The sequence below is a fragment of the Zeugodacus cucurbitae genome, chromosome 2 (genome assembly GCF_028554725.1).
Source record: "Zeugodacus cucurbitae isolate PBARC_wt_2022May chromosome 2, idZeuCucr1.2, whole genome shotgun sequence".
In the NCBI taxonomy this organism is placed as follows: domain Eukaryota; kingdom Metazoa; phylum Arthropoda; class Insecta; order Diptera; family Tephritidae; genus Zeugodacus; species Zeugodacus cucurbitae.
Genome location: NC_071667.1, coordinates 66,679,818 through 66,706,920, shown reverse-complemented (window position 1 = coordinate 66,706,920; position 27,103 = coordinate 66,679,818). Strand labels below are relative to the sequence as shown.

Here is a 27,103-nt window from a genome sequence, read left to right as displayed (position 1 = left end):
CTTACTCAACTCATATCCATGTCAATCAATAATCAATTTAGCTTAATGGGACTAGAACAAGTCCTGTACTGATTTCATTTCTGATACGAAACCAAAATCAAGAAGACATATTCAAATAATATCCTTAAAATATCTTAAACAACTACAGAAACCAACGGATCAACCGGAAGTTCGGAAATTATTATATTAAATACGGGAAGTACGGTACCGATTTAATCCAATTTAGCAGCAGATTACTCTATTAGTATATACATATTGAATATTATAGAACATTTAATTAAGATGCTTTACAGCTGGACCAATATTTTCTACATCAAGTTACCTATTAATTTATATGTAGGCGAATACTTATAAAAATTATGTGTAAATACGGCCATATTTCAATTAATCAGGCACTGTTTTTTGTTCATCTATTTGTATATTTAATATTTAAATATAAGTTCATATACAAGTACCCTCTGATATAAGTATAAATGCACACAATCAAAGTCGACTGATTGCTGGCCAACCAATTCATTAAATGTCCTTTATTTCATTATAATTCCCCATTAATCCACTTTTAAATGCGCGCGCCTATTTACACTGCACTTCAATTTAAAACTTTTTCATTTATTTCCACCCCACCTTCCTACACACATACACCACCACACACACAGTCGCATTGGTTCGCTCATTATCATTTTACGCTTTTATCTTTCATTTCATGTGTCCTCAAACAGCTGATTTTGCTGCTGAAAGCGCTCGGCATCTATCATTCGAACACGAAATTCAAATTGTTGCTGCAAGTCATCGCCCAAACGCTGGCCTACATGAGCTCCTGCATCAATCCGCTGCTGTATGCCTTCCTCTCGGACAACTTTCGCAAGGCCTTCTATAAGGTGAGTACCTACATTACCTGCCAGCGTTTTGTTGTATTTGTTATTTATTTATTAAATATTAATTGAATTAATTTATAAGCCAAGTTGCATCTGCGGCGTAGTAAATATTGTCATTATTATTGAAACTCGACTGCCGGCATGGCGATTTATGTCAATAAATATTCGTAAACAAATGTTGCTATTTGCATAACAAAGTGATTACTCGCCATTATTTTCCGTTATTCGCCGTCAGATCTGCTTTATTATCGCCGCACTTTTCATGAGTACTTTTGTGGAGATTCATACTTTTGCGGCACTAGGTCAGCAATTCATTTTATTGAATTGATTGTGTATCGTTGCTGTTGTTGTTGTTTACTGTTATGGTCCAGTTTGTATTATTTTTCTCTTTGGCTTTAGATAAATAAAGCGTAGTGATGTGTAAATTTATTATTGTAAAGTGCAACAAATACTTTAAAGTAAAAAGTTATCTTTTTATTTATTTTGATATGACATAAGTGCGGTACTTTTAAGGTAATAAAAATATGTAAGATCTTATTCCAAAACTTTTTCCAAATTCTTTCAAAAAACCAAAAAGTGCGTACCAAAAATTACACTAAAATTTAATTTATTGGTCTACAACTTTACTTCCGCCGTTTTTATTTTGTAATTTTTTTTGTATAAAAACGGTTACAAATGTCGATGAGCCTCAGACGCAGTTTTCTTGAAATTAAGAAAGAAAAGCAAATGTCGAGAATTCGGCTCAAAAAGTGACATTTTCAGTTGAGAATAAGTTTGGGATGCAAACAGATCCCTACAAATATTTTGTTGGATTAATGTTGACACAAATGTCCAAGATCGATATAAAAAAAATCGATTTAATCGACCAGTGGTTGACCCTAGAGACATCTATTGGAAAACGGCGGAAACAAAGTTGTAGACTTAATATTTTGTTCGAAATTTAGATATTTTCATGACAAATTACATGACGAAAAAATGTTACACTCTCACTAACCTTTAAAGTTGTCCAATGTCTAACTTTTGCCAGACTGAGGTTGAAACACCTTGAAAGGCTCATCTCCTAGCGAATTGACCAGAATTGGCAATAGTCGTCTAAAGAAGTTTGTAACAAATCTCAAGCGTTTTACCGAATCATAACAGTATTTTTATTCCATTAGGAGTTTACTAATATCACAGAGGACAGCGCTCAAAAGTGCCATGTGAGATATTTCTGCATATGCAGAGATCTCGCTACTATCCTAAACTAACCCTTAAAGTTCTTCATAATCTTCGAGACTCACTAGAATCACAAATTTCATTTGCATTTGTTTCTTTCTTTAACCTATTAAAATTTAATTATCCAGTAAAATACTTGACTTGTTGAAGCTTTCATAACAATGCTAAGTACATCCTTCTTCAACTAATTCAGAATCTCTGAAAACACCCCAACAAGTCGCCTCCAACTAAAAACTCTTATATTAGGCTGTTCTGCCAGCAGCAGTTTGTACCGAAAGATAGATTCTCAAGATATTCAGATTATTCTTACAGAAGCGCGGCGATACTAGCCCTGAGTTCGCTTACTATGCGTTCAAGGTTGGTTAGGGAATGCCTTTCCTCACTGTCGGTGGCATCGTTATATTATACTTTATCGATTAGATTAGTCTGGGTTCCTGGCCATTGCGGAATCGCGGGAAATTGTGAGGCTGATGAGCTTGCAAGGTCACGAACGTCACTCACACTAGCATGGAAATATGTAGGAGCACCGTTGTCCTATTGCGGTTTGCTAATGGACAGATCTCGGCCTCGGCTGAGCAGGGTAGGCGTTGGTCAGTTACTAACACATGCGCAGTCGCAAGAGCCTTCTAGCCCAATGTAAAAGGCGGTTGGTCTACCGAGCTCTTCGCCCTCAGTAAACCTTACATCTCCCTAGTCGTAGGGATTCTTACTGGCCAATGTCCCATGAGGATCCACGCTGTAAGGATCAGGATCATCACTTTCTTCTGGAATATCCCGCCTTTGCCAGATCAAGAAAGAGATCTCACTTTTTCGAGCAGGCTCACGAAATAGCGAATATTGAAGTTAAAAATCTCTGCAGATTTGTAGTAGGTTCAGGGCGCTTTGTCGACTCTTAATTGCTAATCCAGGCTTAACAATGGACAGCCTTACAACCTAACCTAACCTACAGAAGATCCATCCAAAGACTTTATGTATATTAGATATCGTCATATAAATAAACAAAAATGGTAGCTGATATTTTGAGCCACAACTGGCTCGAAATTTCAACATTGTTGGACTATGTTCATGCAAGTTTATAAAAATTCGGGAATCCACTATATTTTCTGTAACCTTTTTTAAAAACTTTGATTATGGTCGAGAGTTGAGTTGGGGGACTATCATACAAGCTTGTCTTCGTGAAGTTACACTTAAGTTTATTAGTTGAATTAGTGGGTTGTTGAAGAGATTTGTGGTCGCGTATAATGTCTTAGAACACAATTCTACAAAGTTAGAGGTTTCTCCATTTCCGTTGAAATGTTTAATAATTTAATAAGGTAGGGTACATTTAAAAGAAACGGTAGAATGTTAATATCTTACCGATCGACGGTAGCTAACTTACCAAAAAGAAGCCTAGCAGAGGCAAGACTAATTCTTGATATAATTTAGTCATCAAAAATTTGTTTGAATAAAGTGGTTGCATCACGGTCTGTATGTCGTATTGCACATTCTTGCTGAAACTATTAAGCGCTCATCATATTTGGCACACGGAATGCGTGAGCTGGAAATATTTTTCCACAATTTTAAAATATTTTCCATGTAATTAATAGCCGTACTGAACATAAATGTCAAATAGATGTGTTGACTTTGACAGATGGTTTGACAGTTATCACTTTGCATTTTTGTTATTTAATTATACATCGGACGATCCGAAAGTAAATAGTTGTTAGGTTAAATCCTAATCGTGAAAATTTAAATAATGGTTCAAGCAATTTGTTATTTACAAAGAGAGAGAGAGAGGTTTTGAATTAAAAAAAAATATTTACTTCTAGAAGTTGCGCGCATTCAAATAACAATTATGAGAGCCAATCTATAAATATATATTTTTCATAGATAACACTTCACATATCAACTGTCAAAAATAGAAAGCAGAATTTGTTGCGTTTTCCATTTTAAGAAACACAGCTGGCTGAACTCAAAAAACTGCAAGGTCAACTACATAATTACTTTGCTGGAATTTCCCACTACTCGCTTGGAATTTCCGTTGCGGAGAGGAAACATGTTTTACTGCCAGTTTTGCAAATACAATGCAGGCATGTGTTGGGAGTTATGCGAGCATTGAACTTGTAATCGCCAAATCATCCAAACATAACTGGATCTATATTTATATATACATATATGCAGCCAGTACCAATTACGCACTTGTATATTTTCATAAATGCTGTCAGTGGCATTTTTACACATTCTCCATGGCACAAATAAATAAAGATCGATATCCATATATACAAGTGTATATACTTATGTATAGATCAGCTCATTTGTACGCCATTATTTTCGCAGAATATCAAAATTTGGGCGAAATTTTCTGATTGACGTATCGCATTCACGATCTGTTTAAACGTTTTTAATTGATTTGTGTTCGGCGTTAAATGAAATAATGTGTGAAAGAGATTTTTAATTGCAAATAAATGAAAATATTCAGACTGGAATGGCGGCAACCGCCAACCAGCCAACCGCCGCCGCCACCCATGTGTTGTCGCTGGCTTTGGCACCCAACTGTGCTGCTCCCTCGCAGCGGTTAAGCGATTGAGGGTGGGAACGCGCGGAGTGGTGTGTGCGGAAAAGAAATAAAAATCTTTTATGAGATATAAATAAATAGACTTGTAATTGCAATAAATTAAGAAGTCTGTCTAATACGAAAGAGAATAAAGAGAATTTTTATAAATATATGTGTTCATTTTTGGAATAGATTGCGGTTTTTAGTGTAAGAAATTATTTGAAAATAGGAAAATTTGTAAATTTTAAATTTTTCAAAATTTTTAATAAAATTTGTTTGAGACCCATGAGCACAGATATTATTTTTATAATTATTTATTCAAATTTAAGAAATATCCTCTACCTTTTTGACATCACACTACCTATGCAGACAGAACCCTTACCCTTAAACACAATTTAAATGTTTTCCAAAAAGATAGAAGACCGAGCAAATTTAAATACTAATTAAAATTTTCATAAATTACGCGCTAAATAATCCCATGAAATTAAATTTTTGTAACGAATAAAATTTCCTTGGCAAAAAACAAAAAAAAACAACAAAGCAACACCAAAATGCTTTCAATCACACTGTCATAACAACAACTGCAAGAATTAAAAATAAATTGTAATTTCCTGCGCACTCCTGACACGGCTTTCGCTACAAATATTATCGTCATATTTGTTTTTAATGTCAACGCCTTACAACAAACACATGGCAAGTGCCAATACTTGTACAAGACATACAAACACTTTAAGCCAGCTGCCGGTAGGTAAATGATTGCTTTCAACAAGCGCCAAGCATCGGACAACGACAACAAGAACAAAAGTGAACCTTCAAACAAAGCAAAAAAAAACCAATTATGCTCAAAAAGCAGGACGAGCATCATATTCGAAATTGGGTTATGCGAAGGAAAAGTGAAGAAAAAGTAAAAAAGTGGCATTCCACTCGAAGGGATTGTATTGGAAGTATTGGTATATGTGTCTATGTGAAAGTATTGGTATGTGCAATATTGAGACTGAAAGTGGCATCGCTAAATATTTGTGAGCGGTAGTTGAGGAGCCTATTAATTTAGTAGGGTGGTACTAAAAAGTTATTGCTTTCTTCTTATTTTAATTAAAAAATAAAAACGTGGAAATTTAACGTTTAGATACAGTTGAACTTCCCTAACTCGAATCACCATAATCCACAAAAAAACGGCGAGTTAGAGAAACTTCCAAGTTGCGGTAGGTAATTTGTATGAAATTTGACTTCTATTTCAAATTGAAGTGTTTGAGTTATGGAGAACGAGTTATTGAAGTTCGAGTTATGGATTTAAACTGTATATATTTTTAAGTATTAGTTTTTTATTTATTTTTTAAAAAATGTTGATATTTTTCTTTTTCCACTCTCGCATACAGTGCTGATATCAATTCCTTAACTTGACGAGAAAAATAGGCAAAATATTCTCAACATTATCTAACCTTCGCGCACAAATGTAGGCAACATTCTTATGCAATTTTTGGGAATTCATAACCAAATCTTCTATCTAATTTAAATCTTGAAACAAGAAATATGATTTTAAATAGGACTTCAAATCTACTTTGAATTATTTTATTTTGGAATATATGTATATAGAACTACATAGGACGTATTCCAATATTTTGTTTGAAGAACTATTTCTGACGATTTTTTTTTTTCAAATAACTTAAGGGGGTATACTGGTCTAGACGCATGAATTTTAGTATATTTTAAACTAAGATAAAAAAAATGAAAAACATTTTTACTATCCATTTTTTTTATATGGTTTTTATTGACATTTTAATAATAAAAAAAATCGTCGATATACGTTCCGGTGGAGTGGGAGCTTAAAAAAAACGGTGCGTCTTGGTTGACGTGATTTCAACCCTTATAGAGATCTAAAACACAAAAAACAAGAAGATTATTCATTAGTAATGATGTCGTTATCGGGTTGACCAATTTCAAAAAAAAAAATTAAATAAAAATAAAAATAACAAAATGGCGTCGACATGAAAAAAAAAAATTATTCTCACCCGATTTTTCGACCTTTTCGAATTTTTTAAAAATACTTCAAATCAAAATTTTTGGAAAAGTGTAGAACTTGAGATATCATGTCAATCACCTCAAAAAAAGTAGTTTCGAGAAAAACGCGATTAAAGTTTAGGAGACCGCTCGGCCGGTTCGGACGCCACGTCACAAAATCGGCTGTATCTCCGAAAATAAGTCGAATTTTGAAAAATCCTTCCAAGGTCATATTTGTGAAAGTCTAAGCTTTTAAAAATTAAAAAAAAAATATTTTTTCAAAATCCTAGACCACAATACCCTCTTAAATTCCATTAATTATTTTACTTCTTTATATCGAACCACCCTAATGCACAACAAAATACATATTCCCACATAACTGTCAAACGTTTCCTTCCACTTTCATGCACGAGCACTTGTAATACCCGCGTACAGCCTCAATTTAATGAGACCCAATTTGGGCCAAAACAAGCCAAGCAACAAGGTTGCACCAAGGAGGACTTTGTTAGAACAAAAATAAAAATAAAAAAATAAAAACAAAAACAATAATAACAACACAAACAACTTAAATTAGCACAAGAATCTGTGGTATTAATTTTTACCATATTTTATGTAAATTCCGAGCGAGGCAAACTTGACCCAGCCACGTCTTGGCGCGCCTAAAGAAGGTGTCATTAAAAAACACAACAAACAACAAAAACAAAAAGAGGAATTATAAAGAAAATCACATAAAATTGGGTATTTCTTGTGAAATGCCAAGCGGCGCCGCGGCGCTTCTTGCGGTTTGGCACAATCAAGTGAGTGAGTGTGGCGGCGGCGGTTTCTTCGCGCCTCGCGACTTTCTCGGCTTTTATTCTTATTTCTACTGTGTGTTTGTTGTTGTTGTTGGCAATTTTTTCACAGCAAAGCAAATTAATGCAAATTCTTGAGGAACTTCACCAGCAACAGAAAAACAATTGGCTTGCGCGCGCCCTCAACTGCTTACCCTTGCTGGAGGAACTGCATAGATTTGCAGTTAACGTGACCTTTTTATTTCGTTTTCATTTTATTTTCTTCTTTTTTGATTTCTTGTTTTTTTTTCCTTTTCTTATTTCGCATCTTCACGTTAATTGCTGGTCACACGCTCGCCGGTCTTTATAGGGAGTTGTGTATGTAAAACACTTGGTGTACCCAGTCTTCAGTCTTCCTCTTCTGCCCTACTTTTGCCAGCGCATTCGAGCTTGCTTGCCTTTACTTTAATCCCGTTATTTGGAAAATGTGCCCCATTTACCCTTGTTGTTCCTTACTGTGCCTTATTGTTCTTATTATGGCATTTCGATTTTTTTTTTCATTTTCATTTTGCTCTTGATTTTTTTTTTTCATTATTTCTTCTGTTAGCCATTCTTCTCTTATATATGTGCCTTCTTCATGCCTTTTCTTTGCTTTCCAGCGCAGCTTCAACGAATTTAGTATGCTTTTAATTACTTTTAGTGCATACTTTTAGGCTCTAAAGCCTACGAAATTGACCATTCTCTGCTTTGCATTTCTTTCGAGCGCTTTGTAGTGCTCACACACACACACACACACATACCCGCTCTGGGCTCACTTTTAAGCGTTCTTTTGTTTGCTTTTGAATTTCTGTTGTTTGGCGATAAGTTATTTCACTCATACTTCAGCGTTAGTGGCTCCGTTATGTGTTTATGTGTGTGTGTACGTGATACTTGCTTTCAATTACTTTCAATTTAATTCTCGTTTCTTTAAAATCACATTAAATGGCTGTTCTATGGGCGTAGTGTGCTTACTCTCTCCCACACCTACACATGTGTATGTATAATGCTCGTGTCACGAACTTTTCACGCGCTATTTGCTCATTTCTTAGGCGCATAAATTTCCTGGAAATCATTACAATGCACAAATACTTTATAAGCGGCAAATTAAATGGCGAAAAAGTGGAAACTCTGCGCCTCAGACGCGCTCTTCTCTCTCACACAGACCTCACTCCAAGCAGCTTTGTCTCTCGTTTAATTGATGTGTTTGTCAAGTCATTAAAAGAAAATTAATTACTCTTAATTAATTTCAGTTGTTGAGCTTATAGAATAACAGTTTTTTATTTTATTTGGCCTCTTTGCAATTCTGTCATTCTCTCATTACTTTCGATTGCTGGCCTCTCAACACACACAAACTGACGCTCACATATGCGCGCTTCGGCGCCTGAAATTAGACAAACATTTATTGCAATTATTTGCCTACTGCCGCGAAACTGTTCAATTCAATGAAACGATGCTGCCACACTTTCGTCACCTTTTTATTTCAATTTCTTCATTATTTCCCAGCAATTGAGGTTTGAGTTTGAGCCTCCATCCTCTCGTAAGAAATTTAGTTACTTCGCAGTTCTAGCAATCGTCAACCACTCAGAGGCTGGCTACAGCCCATTAGTGTCCGCCAGTGCCAACGGTCAGTCTACCGTTGTGTAGTGGTGACGGTGTTGTGGCAAGAGAGACAGGTGTCCGTTGGTCGCGTGGTTGTGCTAATTGATGCCGAAATGTCCTGCTGTCAACCAACTTTTGTGCCATTTAATTGGCATTTGACTGTCCTCATTCGTTTGCTTTTTTCATGAATTGCCGTTATTTTGCTCTTCATTACTTTTGCACTTCTATTTGCCAAAATTAGTGACACTTCTACGGCCATCTTGCGCTACTTGAGCGCGCAGAAAGTGAGTTGATGCTTATCGAAAGGAATTTTGTTTTCATTTGCTTGCTATAATTGAGATAACGGCTTAATTTGACAGTTAACATTTCATATTTAAAATATTTCTATGTGTTCCAATTTGATTTCAAAAATTTAACGATCGAGAGCAAAATAAATAATTCAAGAACTTTTTTAAGATTTTTAAAGATTAAGAAGTAAGTTACTTAAAAATGCTGTTACCAAAATAACTGCAATTTTTTTCTTTCAGAATTCTGCTCAAAAGCGATCCTAAATTTCTCTTCAAATTATTATTTTTTGTTTTTATTAGTTATATTCTCGCAACATGTTGCACTTCCAATTATATGGTATACAGTCCTGAAGACCATCTCATTCGTTCACTTTACAATATATATCAAATAAAATCATCACGTACTTGAATCTAATCTACGTAATAATTATAAAAAAAAGCAAAAACCAAAAAAACAAACAAAAAAAAAATTAAAAATTTGAAAAATACAAAAAAATTAAAAAAAATATTAAAAAATAAAAAAAAACAAAAAGGGATTAAATGTCTGGTACGTCCACGTCGTTAATCCAGGGTTACGCTAACGTTACGCTTACGTTGGTTTTTTATTTGTAGCTCATACAAATATTGCTATCCCAAAATTCCCTTTGGGGGGTAAAAAGGTGATGAAATAAGGAACATTTTAAGATATTTTCGAAAAAACTCGAAGGGGGCATAAGTTGTTAAAAATTCCAAAAAAAAAAAAAAAATTTCATTTTTTGCTATGAAATATTAATTTTAAAAATTTTTACGATATACAGTTTCAAAGTTTGAGAAATTCTGTACAAAAAAGTCACATGGTGTTTTAAAATCTGTTCATTAGTTTTAAAGTTATGGCGGTTCAAAAATTTTTTTACAAAAAACTTTGGCCCCTTATAATATGGCAACCCCGCGTTACACAGACCTAAAATCATATGTTTTATTTTAGGTTTTACATGTACTATAAGATATATAATTGCCAAAGAAAATAAAGAACTTTTTTTTTCAAGTGGCTTTTTTTCCAGAGAATGTCCCATATATATCAATGAAGATATCACAAAAGAATTTTGCACAAATAGTCGAAATCCGACTATAAACTTTCAAGGCCCCAGATATCGAACATAAAGACTCCAGTGTTAATAGATAATTTTTTATCGAAAATTGTGGTAAATCTCTCAGTTGTTTTAAAGAAATTCAGAGGGGATATTTCTCTTCTAATAGCAAAAAATCAGAATCGAATCATAATATCCCTTGGTTCCCATATACCTAATATTAGGGTTTTTAAATATCCGATAAGTTTTATACCGATATATCAGTTAATATGTGAGCTATTTTAACCGAATGAAGGTGAATGTAAAATATTGTATATAATGTAGCTTAGTGCCAAAATTGATTGAAATCGGTCCCGGAATTACACCAGCTTCCATATACTGTATCTAATGCTTTTCGCTATTTTAGAAGACTTTGTGCTGAATATGTGGGTTAAACTGTGTTTTATGTTAATAAAAGTAAATAAATAAATTGCGAGATCATAAAATGTACGCATACACCCGAACTTAGCCCTTCCTTTCTTGTTTAGTATGAACTTTTCGGTAAAAATTGAAGATCCATGAAACGTTATTGGACAACAAAAAAGTAACTTTTTGAGACAGTATTGGTGGAGACACCTTCATTGAGGAAAGCAAATTATGGAAATCCAGATTAATGAACTTAATGATCCAATCATAATTCCCGCACACATATGTATGTATGTATGTGTGGTTAAAATCATAATGGTTGCTGGTACCAACAAGATGGTGCACCATATCTTAATGTGAACCACATTATTCAATTTCTGTAACATATGTAATTTCCCGAGATGACTGATTTCCAAAAGAGGTGATATAACTGATCACATACCTCAGTCAAATAATTATATGTGCATGAACTTTTTGCAAAAAAAAATTAAAGATTACAAAATTGTAAAATATTTCTGAGTTGCAGGCCTGTTATTATTAATGTATACGATATAAAAAAACAAAAAATTAACAAATTTCAAAATATTTTTTAAACTATAAAACAGAATTGAAGTTTAGGCTAATAGTAAATATTTATTTGTGCATTTTACTATTTTTACCAGTAAAGCCTATACATTTGAGTTTAACTGAAAGAAATGTTTATTTTAATAGTCGGTAGAATTGTCCTTTTATTCTAAAACTAAATTAAGCCGCTTAATCAGAGAATTAACTACTGACTGTAGAATAGTTATGTAAATATTGGCGAATTCTTGCTTTATGGCTAATTTAAGGTGACGTACTGTCTCAAACTGCCTTCCGTTTTGGAAAACAGGAGCAGAGAGGTTCCCTCAGAGATCCTCAATAGGATTTAGGTTTGAACTCAATGCTGCACATTGTAATACCGGAATTTTCCGGTCGTTAAAAATGTTCTTCGTGTGGATTGAAGCGTTGTCCTTTCAATATGTCCAGTTATATGCCATAAATATTGCCAGAAAATTTTATTAACTCGCTGTTCAAAAGATCTACATTGATATTAGCATTCATTTGAGTGAATATAAAACATCTAGATAGCTTTCCACAGCAGCAAAATGCAGCCCATGAAATAAAGGTACCGCTTCCAAAACATCGCTTGTAGTAGGACCGTCGTTCCTGGAGCGAATCTCTCCAATATTTCTTGCAATGACCTGGGCCGACCAAATTTAATTTTTTTTCGTCACTAAAGACTGTATTCTATCACTCATCGTCACAGAATTGGTATTTATTTGCAAACCTCAAATTTGTTTTATTGTGTCTTTCATTAGCCTTGGTTTAGGTGCCATGGAGGTGTATTTCAGAAACTGATTTTTATATATAATTGGAAAAATTATATTTATTGTGATTTTCTGTCTTAATTAGGTCCATATTTGATCGCTGCTTTTCAAGTCCCCAACTACTAACCGTCGAATCATCCTTTCGCACCGCTCATCAATGTTGTTTTTCGTCCGCCGCGTCGTACTATACCATAATCAGTGGGGTTTTTAAGAAATTTTGAGAAAAAGTTCCGATGTCGCTTTGGTCTAGAGCCATTTTGGAACCGCTTTTATGCATTCCTATGATTTTTACTTGTTCTTCGGCTGATAAACTAGTACCACGGGACATTTTAGGCTTAAAGTTAAATAAATGTAAACAAATTTTTAATAATTCATTAAGTTAATGCACCTACAATACTTTTGAAAACAAATTTTAGCAAAAAAAGTTTTTGCTGCGACACTATCAGTAAGAAAGATCCGCTAAACTGATTTTGCACATATAAATATTTACTATGCAATACCCAATTCACAAGCACATTCTTAATATAACGGTACAACAAATGAGAAAAGTATGAAACAATTTTCGTTGCATAGTAACGGTAACATATCAACATTTTATTCCACCTTTTATTACCGAAATCCAAAAAATAACAGTGAATAAGAAATATAAATAAAAGCAGAAATGCACATATAATTATTTTACTGGGATATAAAGTTCTCCAAATTAAAATCCTACAGAACTGCATTTGTGGGGTTATTTGAAAGAGAATTAAAAAAAATTAAAGGGCCAACTTGCATACACATATTTTATTTAAAAATAGTAATTATTCTTTTCCGAAATTACTCAATAATTCGATTTAAAAATGGCTCATACTTTATTTTCACACCAAAATTTATATAAATTGTCTTTGTAAATGAAAACCAAATGAAATTTCAGTGTAAATGGAATTCTAAAAATTTGCCTCAGCTTTAATCTAAATTGGCACCTACTGCATTTAAACGCAATTGATAATATGAATAATACATCATGATATACGGATAATTCCCTTAAATACTTAAATACCTCTTAGTATGCCTATTCTCGCAGGAATATATCAATATAATAATAATTAATGAAGTAAATGACATCAGATATTAATTGCAGTAAGGGAATTTTCATTGCTTGCCAATTTATTATTAAGCAACTAAGCGAAGAATTTCATCAGCATCTCTATACAGTTATGTAAAACAACAAAGCAGATGGGCACCACAAAATTCTAAACAAAAATCTTAGCAAGCGAAAGTAAATTTACAAAATTATAAATAAATACAAATAGAGTATTTACACAAGCTGTGTATTTTGCAAATCAATCTATGGGAAGCAACAACAACAACAGAGAAACAACAACAGAAACAAAACCAACTATAAATCAGCAGCGAATTTGTTGTTTATAATAAAATGCATAATAAAACAATGCGCATGCCTAGTTAACAATGGCGATGAGGAGAGACCGGAAGGTAATGTTCTTATACATATCTTTGTGTGATAAGCTGCAAAAATAATTCAAAATTAAAAAGAATATTATTTCTAGACAACGGTTCAAAATTCATTTTAAGGTCGAAGGAACACAAGCTGGATGTATTTGTTCCAAAACGCCACAGATTAGATATTTGTCCTTCAGATCATTCTATTACAATCTAAGAATAAATATACATATTATATTAAAACAAGTAAGGAAGGGCTAAGTTCGGGTGTAACCGAACATTTTATACTCTCGCAATTTATTTATTTAACTTTATTTATATTATATAATACACAATTTGACCCACATATTCGTCATATATATTGTATAAGTCCATTGAAAGTTGGAAACCATAATTTTAGGTTAGAAGCATCGAGGTCCTCGTGTTCGATATATGGGGCCTTGACACCCTATGGTCCGATTTCGGCGATTTTTAGAATGGGGCTGCCACACTATTAACATAGTATTTGTGCAAAGTTCTGCACCGATATCTTCACTAGTACTTACTTTATATATTGTAAAGTAAACGATTCAGATCGTCTTCAAAGTTCTGGTATATAGGAAGTAGGCGTGGTTGTGAAGCGATTTGGCCGATTTTCACAACATATAGTTGGAATGCAAGGAGAATAATATAAACCAAATTTCATTGATATTGGTCGAGTAGTTTCGGAGATATGGTTTTTGACCCATAAGTGGGCGACGCCACGCCCATTTTCCATTTTGTAATAAAATCTGAGTGCAGCTTCCATCTGCCATTTCTTATGTGAAATTTAGTGTTTCTGCCGTTTTTGGTTAGTGAGTTAACCCACTTTTAGTAATTTTCAACCTAACTTTTGTATGGGAGGTGGGCGTGGTTATGATCCGATTTCTTTAATTTTTGGACTGTATTAAGTAGTGGCTAAAAAACGACTGCAGAAAGTTTGGTTTATATAGCTCTATTGGTTTGCGAGATATGTACAAAAAACTTAGTAGGCGGCGGGACCACGCCTACTTCCCCAAAAAATACATCCAAATATGCCCCTCTCTAATGCGATCCTATGTTCCAAATTTTATTTTCATAACTTTATTTATGGCTTAGTTATAGCTCTTAATGTGTTTTTGGTTATCGCCATTTTGTGGGCGTGGCAGTGGTCCGATTCCGCCCATTTTCGAACTTAACCTTCTTATGGTGCCAGGGAATACGTCTTCCAAGTTTCATTAAGATATCTCAATTTTTACTCAAGTTACAGCTTGCACGGACGGACAGACAGACATTCGGATTTGAACTCCACTCTTCACCCTGATCACTTTGGTATATATAACCCTATATCTAACTCATTTAGTTTTGGGTGTTACAAACAACCGTTATGTGAACAAAACTATAATACTCTCTTAGCAACTTTTGTTGCGAGAGTATAAAAAAACTAATATTTTCAATTACTCGGTCCTCGCTATCAAATCAATTCAAATCGGATCTGACCAAAATTAATTTATCTTTTGAATACAACCCTTTATCGCACAACCCTCACCTACACATACACTCCCACATATGTATGTATGTATATTTATTTGTGTATATGCATTTGGGCAAATATACCACTAACATGCAACACAAAATGTAAATAATAACATTTTACTAAACAACAACAAATAAAGTCAAAATCAACTCGGCGTCGACTGCAAAAACAAAGAAAATAAAGGAAACAAAATGGCAGCGCTTTGGCATTATCACCGCACAAATGATAACCAATATGAGTGGTCTGCTCATGCTGCTGCTGCTGCTAAATGTTTGTTATGTGGTTATTTAACGTTTTAAAATTGCAATTGTTGTTGTTGTTGTTTTTTTATTGTTGTTTTGGCTAAATGAATCCGCTAAATTATAAAATAACAACTGCCTGATCGAGGGGAGATTCGCCCGGCCAACGAAATTAATTGAATATCAAAACTAATTAATCAATTAAAGCAAATACAAAAGAACAACAATAACAATAACAAGAGCAACAATGGAATATGGGAAAAAGCAGAATGGAATTGAGAAATCATAGTGGAAACGGGGATTTTGTATAATGTTTGGATACTATAGAGTACGCTTACTCTTCTGACACTGAGACGCGTTTCCATGTTAAAGCACGGTTGGAATACGTGGAATACGGTTGGAAGGTTTACTATGAGTATATAGTAACATTATATATGGCATTACAAGATAAAATATAAATACGCGAGGGCAAACACGAATTTAATAATAAAATTTTAAGTCGAGTGCATTTTGGGCTGCGAAATGAGAGTTGCATAAATTATATATATTATTGCAAGTTTTTTATAGAATTATAATTAGTTCGATATGTTAGTGTTATGGGTGTGAAAATTCCCTTTCATATGGCACCAAGATCATCAAAATCGGTTCAGATTTACCGGAGTTATGACCCTTCAACCACAGGTAGGTGTATATATATGAGTCAACGGATGCAGCGCGACAAACGGAAATGACGGTGGCGGATATGAGGTGCCCGGAACCGGAAATTAACCCAACACCAACTCAAACCGGATGTCAATTACAGGAAACGGAAGTCTCATAAAGGAAGCGGAAGTTGGATCTGGGCGGAAGTTGGTGGAAACCGGAAAGAGGTTTTTAAACTACTGATGCTACGGTTTCCGTTTTTTTTGAAGCCAGGGAACTTCCTGTTAATGATTATCCATCTTTCGGACTTCCGCTACTTTGACTTCCGCTTGTATTCCATATCCGCTTCCTGTATCCGGTGTTCGACATCCGGTTTAAGTTGGTGACAGTTGCATTTCCGGTTCCGGTTGCTTCATATCCGTCATGTCCATTTCCTTACCCCAAGGTACATCCGTTACACCATATATACACAACTGTGCATACATATATATACCAGCAGGCCGCATACATATGTACGTATATAGGTTAGGTTACGTACATATATACATATGTATATTTATGTACATATTTTTCCTAGCATACATATCTACATCTACCACGCAAATTTTTTCCGCCATCCACCTACTGCACATTTATGTTCGCCTGGTGGAAATCCACAAATCGAAACTTTGTAAAAATCCCAGGCAAACTGCGCTGCGCTGCCCGCCAGAGCAGAGCAGAGGATCAGTGTGGAGCAGAACAACACATTGAATGATCATAACTCCGGTAAATCTCAACCGATTTTGATGATTTTAGTGTCATATGAAAGGGAATTTTCACAACTATAACACAGGCATACTCAATTTAATGAAAATTTTATATTTGTTATTTATTTGCTAGTGTTTACTTACCCCTACACAACCCTGCAGTCCGTCTTCTCCTTTATTATAATATTATTTAAGCACTAACTTTTGTATGAGGGGTGCGCGTGGTTATTATACGATTTAAGCCATTTTCATACCATAAAATGTAGTAACAAACAGAATTTGTTTTAGTTTAAGCTGGTGTATATAGCTTGTTCATATATGTATACATACAAAAAACATTACATTAGAGACGGGATTACGCCTTCCAAAGAGGATCATAGCTGGACTTTTTTAATACCAGTTATGCTACATCCCTCTAGATTAATCTATGAGTCCATATAGGGCGACCCAAAAGTATATGTGTGAGCCTTTATTATTTCGACAGTGCTGCCTTCTGGAAAGAAATTCAATCGAGTTTCACAATTTTTTTCTCAAATGTTGTAATAACTTTCCGAAATGTTTGATAAATATATTTTGTATCTAGAAAATATTTCGTACATATGGTGCACCCTGTGCAAGTAAACAATTAAATTATATGTCAGCACATTTGAATATGTTTAAATACATTGTATTCGTCTCAGCTATTATTGCCATTATTTAAATATACTTCCTCCACATATACAGCACATGTGCCTGTATGTATGTGTGTAGGTGTTTCCACGTCGACTGTCCGCCTTTTGACACATCATTAATCAAATTTAGCGGAGGCGGAAGTGGCAAGCACACACACAGTAAAAAAACACACATACAAACACGCCGCCGTTTACTCATCAAATTTCATTAATCGCAAGCAGTTAACAGCAACAACAACAAACACACGCGTCACTAGACAAAAAGCATTTAATGTTGCCATTTATTTTACTCATAACCAACAAGACAATTTAATATTTCCACTTACTCGTACATTGATGCATCCATTCTACATTTTGCTTTTTTTGTTTTTGTATCTCCCTTGTAGGCCATACACTGCTCGGAGAGATACCAGAATTACACAACGGATTTGCCGCCACCAAGGCGTACATCATGCGCCCGCACATCGACCACAGGCCTGTGAATTACCTGCAGCAGCAGCGGCAGCGGCAGCCAAGCAGCAGCAATGAGCACACCAGTGCGTATGAGTAACAACCAGCTAAAGAACTGTGCGGAGGAGGCGCTCACAGCACAGCGGCGGACAACGGCTGCCAACTGGCGAGTGTAATGATAAATTATGTCGCTTAACGCCAACTTTCGCCGCATATCCGGCGATTTGGGTGAAATAAAATACAAAATATATAAATGGCTATATACATAGGTATATGAGAGTGTATGTATGTATGTATGAATTTAATGACAACAAATAAATAAATAAATTTTGTGGTTTGAAAAAAGCGAGAAAATAAAAGCGTCCGAATATATATATATTACATATAAATATATTTAAAATCTGTATTTATATATAAGAAAATAAATTGAATTTATTTTAAAAAGCGTGCAGTGAAAGCCTGCTCTAAGAAAGTGAAAAGTGGCAATGAACGAGTGAATGTGAGTAATCGAATATTCGCTTTCCTTTCGCCTTAAACCTCTTACACTCCCCACTTATTTACCGCAAAAGATGCCGCCAGCAATGCACGTTAAAAGTTTTTAAAGCAGCGGCAGCCAATTAACGCCGAACGTGCTGCTTTAATTAAGGCTTACGATTTCGCGAAGATGATGGAAAATGGAGAAAGTGCAGACAACCCTTAAGCGCACTTACACATACCCACTCAAACACACACACACATATGTATGTATGTATGTATGTGCCTATGTACGCAATGAATTGAAAGCCCCGCTTGCCTACTTCTAGGCGCTTGCCACACAATTCACCAACCCAACAGTTGCCTTTTAAGCCGCCTTACACACGGACGCTGACTGATTTGTGCGTACGCTTTGTGTCGATAAGTGCCGAACATTGACCACTGATGCGCACTGAAATGCGGCTAATTTGCTTTGCTCGCCACTCGCCACTCAAATGCCGAATTCTCGTTTGACTGACGCATTGGCGGAACGCTGCTGACGTTGTTGAAAGCGAAAGCGCACGCGAAAACAGACACACAGACTGACTTGACAGAACTACATACATACAAACATAGATTTCTATGAAGTGCTTTCTGTTGTTGTTGTGCAGTCGCGCTGCTTTGATTGATGGCCTTTACAGTATTTTTACTTCACACACTGACACACTTACCGTTATACTTAAATATATAGTACATATAAATGAATATGTGCTGTGTCGTTGCACACAAAAAAAAAACAACAACAACAACAATAAAATAAACACAAATAAATAAACAATTAAGTATATAATGTTTTGACAGTTAGCTTATTGTAAGCCGTTATTTAATAAGTTACTTTTTGTTGTTGCCATTTTTGTTTTGTTTTGTATCGAAAAATATAGTATTTAGTTGGTATTTATAACTCTATGTGAGTAAGAGAAATGGATTTTTGTATAAATAAATCGTTTATTGAGATTATTTGATAAACGTATTAAATTAACTTATTTGTTGTTGTTGACATAGGTATATATTTATTTTTAATTTATAGAAATTCGATTTAGCGTTAGAATAATGAAAATATATATTTATCGATATAAATAAAATAGAAGCGTCTATCATTAATAAAATCATTAATAAAAATATTATAAATATAAAATATAAATAAGACTTTAGTAAATAATATTAACTAAATATTAACTAATTATGGCAGTTAACGGAAATTATAAATTAGAAAGTGCTTCATTTAATAAGAAAACTGTAAATAAGTAAAGGGTGCAAACCATTTCTGTATTAAATTATAATGTTAATTTAACGTTTAATAAATAAACAAAAAAATAATAAAAAACTAAAAAAAATTCAACTATGAATTCTTAACTTAAACTTAACCCTATTTTATTTAGTTTAATTTTTCACAATTCGCATAATTCCTTTTTATACACCAACTCAATTTTGAATTCGTTACTTTTTAAAAATTCAAAATGGAGAACTAATATTTTAAAAATTCCCCATATTTCATCTGCCTTTTTGATTTTTGAAAAAACCGGCACCGGATACGTAATCAGCGACCTCGAAACCCTCGAGTAACGAGATTCAAGCGGTTCCGATGAATGTTTCAAAAAAGCGTCCGCCATATTGGATTCGCCATTTTGAATTTTGAAAAACCGTCACCGGATTCGTAATCAGGGACCTCGAAACCCTCGAGTAACGAGATTCAAGCGGTTCCGATGAATTTTTCAAAAAAGCGTCCGCCATATTGGATCCGCCATTTTAATTTTTGAGAAACTCAATTTTGAATTAATTACTTATTTTTTTAAAATTCAAAATGGCGAACCAATACAGCGGATATATGTTAAAACTTCCCCATATTGCTTCCGCCATTTTTATTTTTGTAAAAATCGACACCGGATTCGTAATCAGTGATCCCGAACATGATGCTTGTCCGCCATATTGGTTTTCCGGGTGTTATCTCAAAACCCTGATCTGATGGAACTAAATCGACCTAAGGTTATGAAATGTTTTTTGTGTGGATGTGTTATTAAAACCGGATCATAACTTCCACTAGCTCCCATATACCTAATTATAGGTTTTTCCAAAAATACGACGGGCTTTAATTCGCATATAGCGGTTAATATGTGAGATATCTTAGCAAAGCACTCATATACTAATATGACGATTTTCGTTGTTCTATTTGACTTTATGCCGAATATGTGGGTCAAACTGTGTTATCTTAATACAACTATATCAATAAATTGCGTGAGTATAAAATGTTCGATTCCACCCGAACTTAGCCTTTCTATACATGTTAACAATTCTTATAACATTCATCATTAATTTGTGTCTTATTACCATGTTATTTAACCAATTATGGAAGACTGCAATAGTTCTTCTGACACTCGGGTCTTAACCTTATCTTTCAAAAAAAAAAAAAAAAACTATAAGCTTCAAGCAGGTTTAAAAGTTCGTTTCCATGAGAACGAGACAGGTCTATACGTGTATAAAATTCGCAATTGCCGGCCAAGCGCTACGAGAAATATAGTATTTTACTTAATCGAAGCCACGTTATTACTTATTTTACGAACATTTCCAGAAGGAATCAGTTTATTTGGTTAATAAACAACTAACCAAAAAGAATATTCATTCAAGTTCAGTGACCAATTTCAGAAACCGCGGATTCGTGGTTCAAAAAAGACTGCTATATTGAAGGCAAAAAACTTGGTTACAGAGAAAAAAACGATGAACGGAATGAAAACAACCTCTCCAGTATTTAATTAACTTTTTGAATTTGGAAAAAAAAAATTAATTGTGAAACTCAATCAAATCTGAAAGTATAATGGTGAATATATTTTCTAAGCCTATGCCCTTAGTAATTTATTATATGTATATTTGATTTTTTATCAATATTAATAAATACATTTGATAAAAAAAATTCTGAAAAATATTCACTGATATAAAAAAAAACAATATAAAATAATTAACTTTTTACCAATGCACCAAAATAAATCCAATTAGTTACTTAATATATGTTATATAAAAGCCCAAAGAAATAGATTATTGTTATAAAAATGTGAAACAATAAAACTTAATAAATACTCAATAGTTACTAGTAATCACTTAATAAAAACTGCTGGATGTCCAAATAAATACTCTGTTGTAGTTATATGAATAACAAAGTATGTATGTATGCGTGCGAATATTTAAACAATAGAATGAAACTCATATTATTAAAATAGTTTCCTTACTAATTTTAGGTTAATTTAAATAAAAAAAGATAAATAAAAAAATATTAATAAAACCACACTGACTCTGAAAACACACATGAGTTTTGATTTTCCGCATTGAATTTAAACAATACATTACTTTCACTTAATTCCGACAATTAAAATGAATGTCAATGATGTAGCACTTTTTCTCAGAATTCGATATTTCGCTGACAAAATTAAATTCGTTTTTTTTTTTTCAAATGAAATGAATGAACTATTGAAACCAACCACTTTTTGCACTAAATATTTTAATAGTTTTTCCTCTCATATCTCCTATAATAGTTCTAGAAACCACAAAAAATATTGCTAAAAACTATATGCATGTGTGGTAATGATAAATTGTAAGCTGCAAAAAGACTTTGGCGACCACATTACATGTTTCAGTTATTCACAAGTGACGAAAGGCTCTAGGAGCATTAGTTTTCGTTATGATTATTCGCTTGGGGTAGCGGATGATGACAGAGATTGCATCTTTGCTTGAAACGAACTGACTTGCGAAAAGATCTTAGCCTACATTCCTACAAGATCAAATTGATGCAAGAATTGAAGCCGCTTGACCACCAGAATGGTCGTATGTGCATGAATTGTGCTGAGCAATAACTTGAAAATCATCCGGATTTTCATCGAAAAATCATCTTCAGCGACGATGCTCATTTCTGACTGAATGGGTTCGTCAAAAAGCAAAACATGCGTTATTGGTCAGGCAGAAATCCACACGTACTCCATGAGTCACCATTGCATATCGAAAAAATTACGGTTTGGTGCGGTTTATGGGCCGGCGTCGTCATTGGACCGAACTTCTACCGTGATGATCAATACCGACATGTTGCTGTGATTGAGAATCGTTATCGATTTATTGAAAACCAAGTTTGGTGAACGTTTTATCACACGAAATAGCCCAGTCAATTCGCCGCCAATTGGTCGTTCTGACCAATTGACGCTGTTGGACTTTTTCCTGTGGAGCTACGTCAAGTCTATGGTCTATGCCAACAAGCCAGCGACGATTGATGAACTTCATACGAATATCGATTTATGCTTCAAAATCGTCAGCCGTGGTTTAGCGTCTGGACTTCTGCAAGCGTACCCGTGGTGGCCATGCAAAAGAAATCGAGTTCCATATGTACTGGCATCGAGTGAACTTTCACAGGAAAAAAGAATTCAATTGATAACCCATCCCTTTGTACGCTCTCTTATTCAAAACCCCTTTTATATACGGAAAAATATTGTTTTACTCCTTTATTGTCCACTATACTTTCACGTATTGTACTTTTAATTGTGTTTTCCGGAATACCAAAGGACGGCCAACTTAACTTAAGAAAATTTAAATTAACTTAACTTGAAGTGCGTATGACATTCTCAAGGCATCTCTGGTATTTCGCCGAAGTAATGTAAATTCCAGCGACACTTACATTTCTCCGAGAAACACAAACACGCAAGGATATTGAGACATACTTAAGAATTCAAATAATAGCTGCAAAGGCAGAGAAACACACACACACACACATATTGTATAAACAACAGCAACAACGCAGCTAATAAACTTAACGAAACGCTTGTTGTACATGCTGACTTAAGTGACTGCCCTGAATATATGAGTAAGTATAGGTGTCTGTGTGTGCGTGTGGCAAGCCTTTTAACCTTTCAACATTAATTTGGTGGAAATTGAATGTAAACAGTTACAGTATCGAAGAAATAAAATACCCAAACGCCACGACATGGCAACACCGCACACACACACAGACACACGCTCAACAACAATTCGCTTAACTCACATAAACCGCGAAGGTAAACAAATTTATTTATCTTTCAGCGTAAAATGTCAAGCGAAAGCTTTCAGCGTCACTTCGAGTACCTGAGTCAAATGACCGTGTACTTTGCGTTGCTGTTGTTATTGGTGTTGGTGTTGTTATGCTTAATTTCATATTCACGCTTACTTTGGTGAACACATTGCATCACAATACCAACAACAATACCAACAATCAGCCGGCAAGGTCCACTTACCACATCGCTTCCTCCATCGCGCGCTCGAGCACTCTGTGACCATTAGCTCAGCTCAGCTCGATGGTAATTGATAGCGTTCGCGTGCCCAGCGGCCAGCGGCCGTTGGCAGCCAGCAGCTGTCGCTATGCCATGGCGTATTCTTGCCACTTGCCGGCGCTGTGTGTGCAACAGCGTGGCTACTTCCTGCTATTTTCAGCTTTTGCTGTCACTTTAGTGGTTGTTCTTGTTGCTGTTGTTATTTCAGTCTTTTGGTTATGTAGCCGAGTGCCAAAAACACTTCGCGCCGTTTACTCTTGAATTAATTATAACTTCAGTTTCAGTTGCAAGTTTTTGAAGTTGCCGCCTGCGACGCTGGGGTGTGGGTTGCCATCACCCAGCCAAATTCACCTCAAAGCGCCGTCCATTTTATGTGCTCACATTTAATTTGGGTGCTCGACAATGAATAGATAGTTAATAGTTGATGGCATGTGGACGCGATGGAGCTGCTGAGATGGGTAACCGAAGATGCAATTCGCGTTGCTGAAAATGCCTTGACTTACATCTCAAATTGTTTCTTCAGGTCGCTGCAGGTGAGCCATGACAGCGCAAAAGGAGACTCGCTAAGTAAATACATTGGAATCCAAGGGTATACAATGTATTGTTGTTATTGTTGTTGCATACATTTCTGTTGTCCTGCTTTTTGAAATGTTCATCATTTTGATAGTTATGCCACTTAAAGTTAATTTACATTAGTGTTACTCTGCCGCGTTACTCTTGAGAAAAGTAAAAGCGTGAAATGTCCGGTTTGAATTATTCGTGTTACAGAAATAATGTAGTGCATATTTTGCATTTTCATTTTCCAATTTGTTATGAGAAGACAAGTAGGTTTGATTATGTAAGTTAATATGGATTCGCTGCTGTTGGAGAACATACATGATATCACTCAGTAGAATCGTGGTTACTTGTTAAAATGCGTGTGAATACCCTAACAGTCGCAGTCTACAGTAAATAAACATTCTTCGAAGGCCTTCAAAGATCAGATCTATTATCTTACATAGATTCTCAATTGTGCAGATAGGAGTCTAAAGGTAATTATTATATGAAATGGTCTTTCTTCATTAGTCTCATCTGACACATTACATCTTAAATGTAAAATTAAATTACAATTATTACGAACCCTGAAAATTTATTATGCATTTCCGAAAAATTGCAAATTTCCTATAATGAAATCTAAACACTCATACTAATTACTTCGAGATCTACAAACCAAATAGTTGTACAAAGTCGTTAATGATGTCATTTCTACATGACAAAACCGACATTCCGACTACCCATAGAACCCAGTTGATTGACGTCAGAACGAAAATATGTAAAGTCAGTTGGAATTAAGGCAGTAGTCTGCTTTAGAAGCCGAAAAAAACATTTTTTAGCAATCTTTTTTGAAAGGGAAGGAAATGATTGCGGTAAACGGAATTTTAAGACGATAGTGTACTATATTTAAGGCTTAAAAAACAATATTTATTATTAAAAAATATTGAAATTTTTTTAAAGTTGTAAGTATTTTTCTGGAGCGCCTGGAGTCTGCACTTGTAAATCGGTGCCGGTGATGGAGGTCGTGCGATGCATCTGACGCAGTCGAACCACTTTTTTATTTTTAATTTTAATAGGTTTCTTTTCTTTATGAACTAAAAAAAAAACCGAAGAAGTTATAAAATTCCAAATTTTTTCCAAGTTTTAAAAAAAAATGCCATTTTTTTAAGAAAAAAAATTTACTTTAAGTTGCAAAACAAGTAGTTTAAATTATATTTTTGTCCAACTTTTTTAGTTCAAATAGAAGATAGTTTAATACTGAAGCTAGCTCATTTTGATTTTTTTCGATCGGACATATATTCTTTTTGCTATCGCCGGCACCGTTTTCTAACACTTGTGAAAATGAAAAATCGTGAAAACGCGCTTTCAAGGTCTGCCTGAGCATTCGCACCTGCTCGACGCTCGGCCACTAAAACTGTTCTAGCTGCGAAAATATATCGAGTTGGCCTCTGGAATTTTAAAGACATATTCTTGGATAGTTTTGGAAGAGATTTAAAACAAAACAAAAAATCGATTTTTTGAAGCCTGTGAAGCAGACTACTGCCTTAAAGCGAGCATTCTCAACGAAGACCCTAATAACAGGCGAGTATCAACTACTCTTCGTTATTTATTATAGTTGCCTCTCCGTAATAATACGTTAGGAAGTAGACCAAGTTAGTCTGCAGAATATCACCGATGTCAATATGGCAGCTAATGAGTACGTACTCTCTTGTTAATTCATCCGTAGTATGTTTCCAAAAGACAAAGTATCCATATTAACCCCAACAAGCTTAAATTTAAATATCGAAAAGTTTATATGGAAATGTTATTCGACCGCACATCCAAGTTGGTCTCGGCACAAATATGTGATGCCTTGGCCAAAGCTATGGTGAGTTTACTACTGATTCTACTTTGACGAAATTTGCAATCTGATGAATGGTATAGTAGATTAATATTCACCCAAGGAAACATTTATTTTATTTGTATTCAAAAGCTTCACGGTATTTGAAGTCCAGTATTGGTATCTCCCATCTTCAGAGGCACCATAATTGATCTCTGCAAGTAGCTTATGGATTTTATGAGAATAGTTTGCAAAATTTAAATAGACTTAGGATTTTGTTTTTTTCTTGTCGAAAGGTGGACGATACTGACATATTACCATCTGCTACCACATATTACATATGAGGAGGTCGATTTACTAGACTTTATAGTACTTATCTAGAGCTGACTATGATCTCTCCAACATAGGACCTGCCAGATAATAACCACCTCTTTTTATGCCCACTCAATCCTTAAATCAACTAATTTTTTGGGCTCATTGTTAGATGACTTTGATGATCATTAGCCTGCTTTTACTCCGAACATGGTTGCAGAAAGCTGATAGAACAACAAAAACTATATAAGTGCATTAGTGAATTCATCGGTTGTTGATTTCATATTGCATAACATAAACAGTCATTTATTGTAGACATACATTCCATATATATACATATATACATATTGACCTATATATTTTCTCACATACACCCATACATAGGAATATGAATATGTTCACAGATTGAATTCAATATTTGCCTATCAATTTCATTTCATAAACAGCTGTCAATAAATGTCACACCCGGCGACCACAAACAAATATTGAAAAATCAAATAAGTTTTCGAAAATTTCCTTTAATCGGTTAAAAAGCATCTCTCGCCTCAACACAAACACACGTACACACATTCAAACACACCAACACACACAAAAGAAATCACAAATAAAAACATTTCCCAGACAGGCCGGACAAGACGCAGCTGTCCAACAAATCGTGACAACACAACTACATACAGACATACAGACACATAAACACGTCATTGCTGGCTCAACAGTAATTCATTTGTTCGGCAGCGCGCAATGTGAAACACCTTGCCCTCCACCACACCACAGCCGCTCGTATGAC

General features: G+C 34.7%; 1 protein-coding gene across 1 annotated transcript in view; it reads left to right on the top strand.

Annotated features, from left to right (window-relative positions):
• LOC105217519 (allatostatin-A receptor) overlaps positions 1 to 19,287 on the top strand; it is a 36,810-nt gene extending 17,523 nt beyond the window's left edge. The window contains exons 4-5 of the mRNA XM_054232408.1: positions 720 to 878; positions 17,799 to 19,287. Of these exons, the coding sequence (XP_054088383.1) occupies positions 720 to 878; positions 17,799 to 17,894 (255 nt within the window). The 3' untranslated portion in view covers positions 17,895 to 19,287. The remainder of the gene's footprint in view (positions 1 to 719; positions 879 to 17,798) is intronic.
• The last annotated feature ends 7,816 nt before the right edge of the window (positions 19,288 to 27,103 follow it).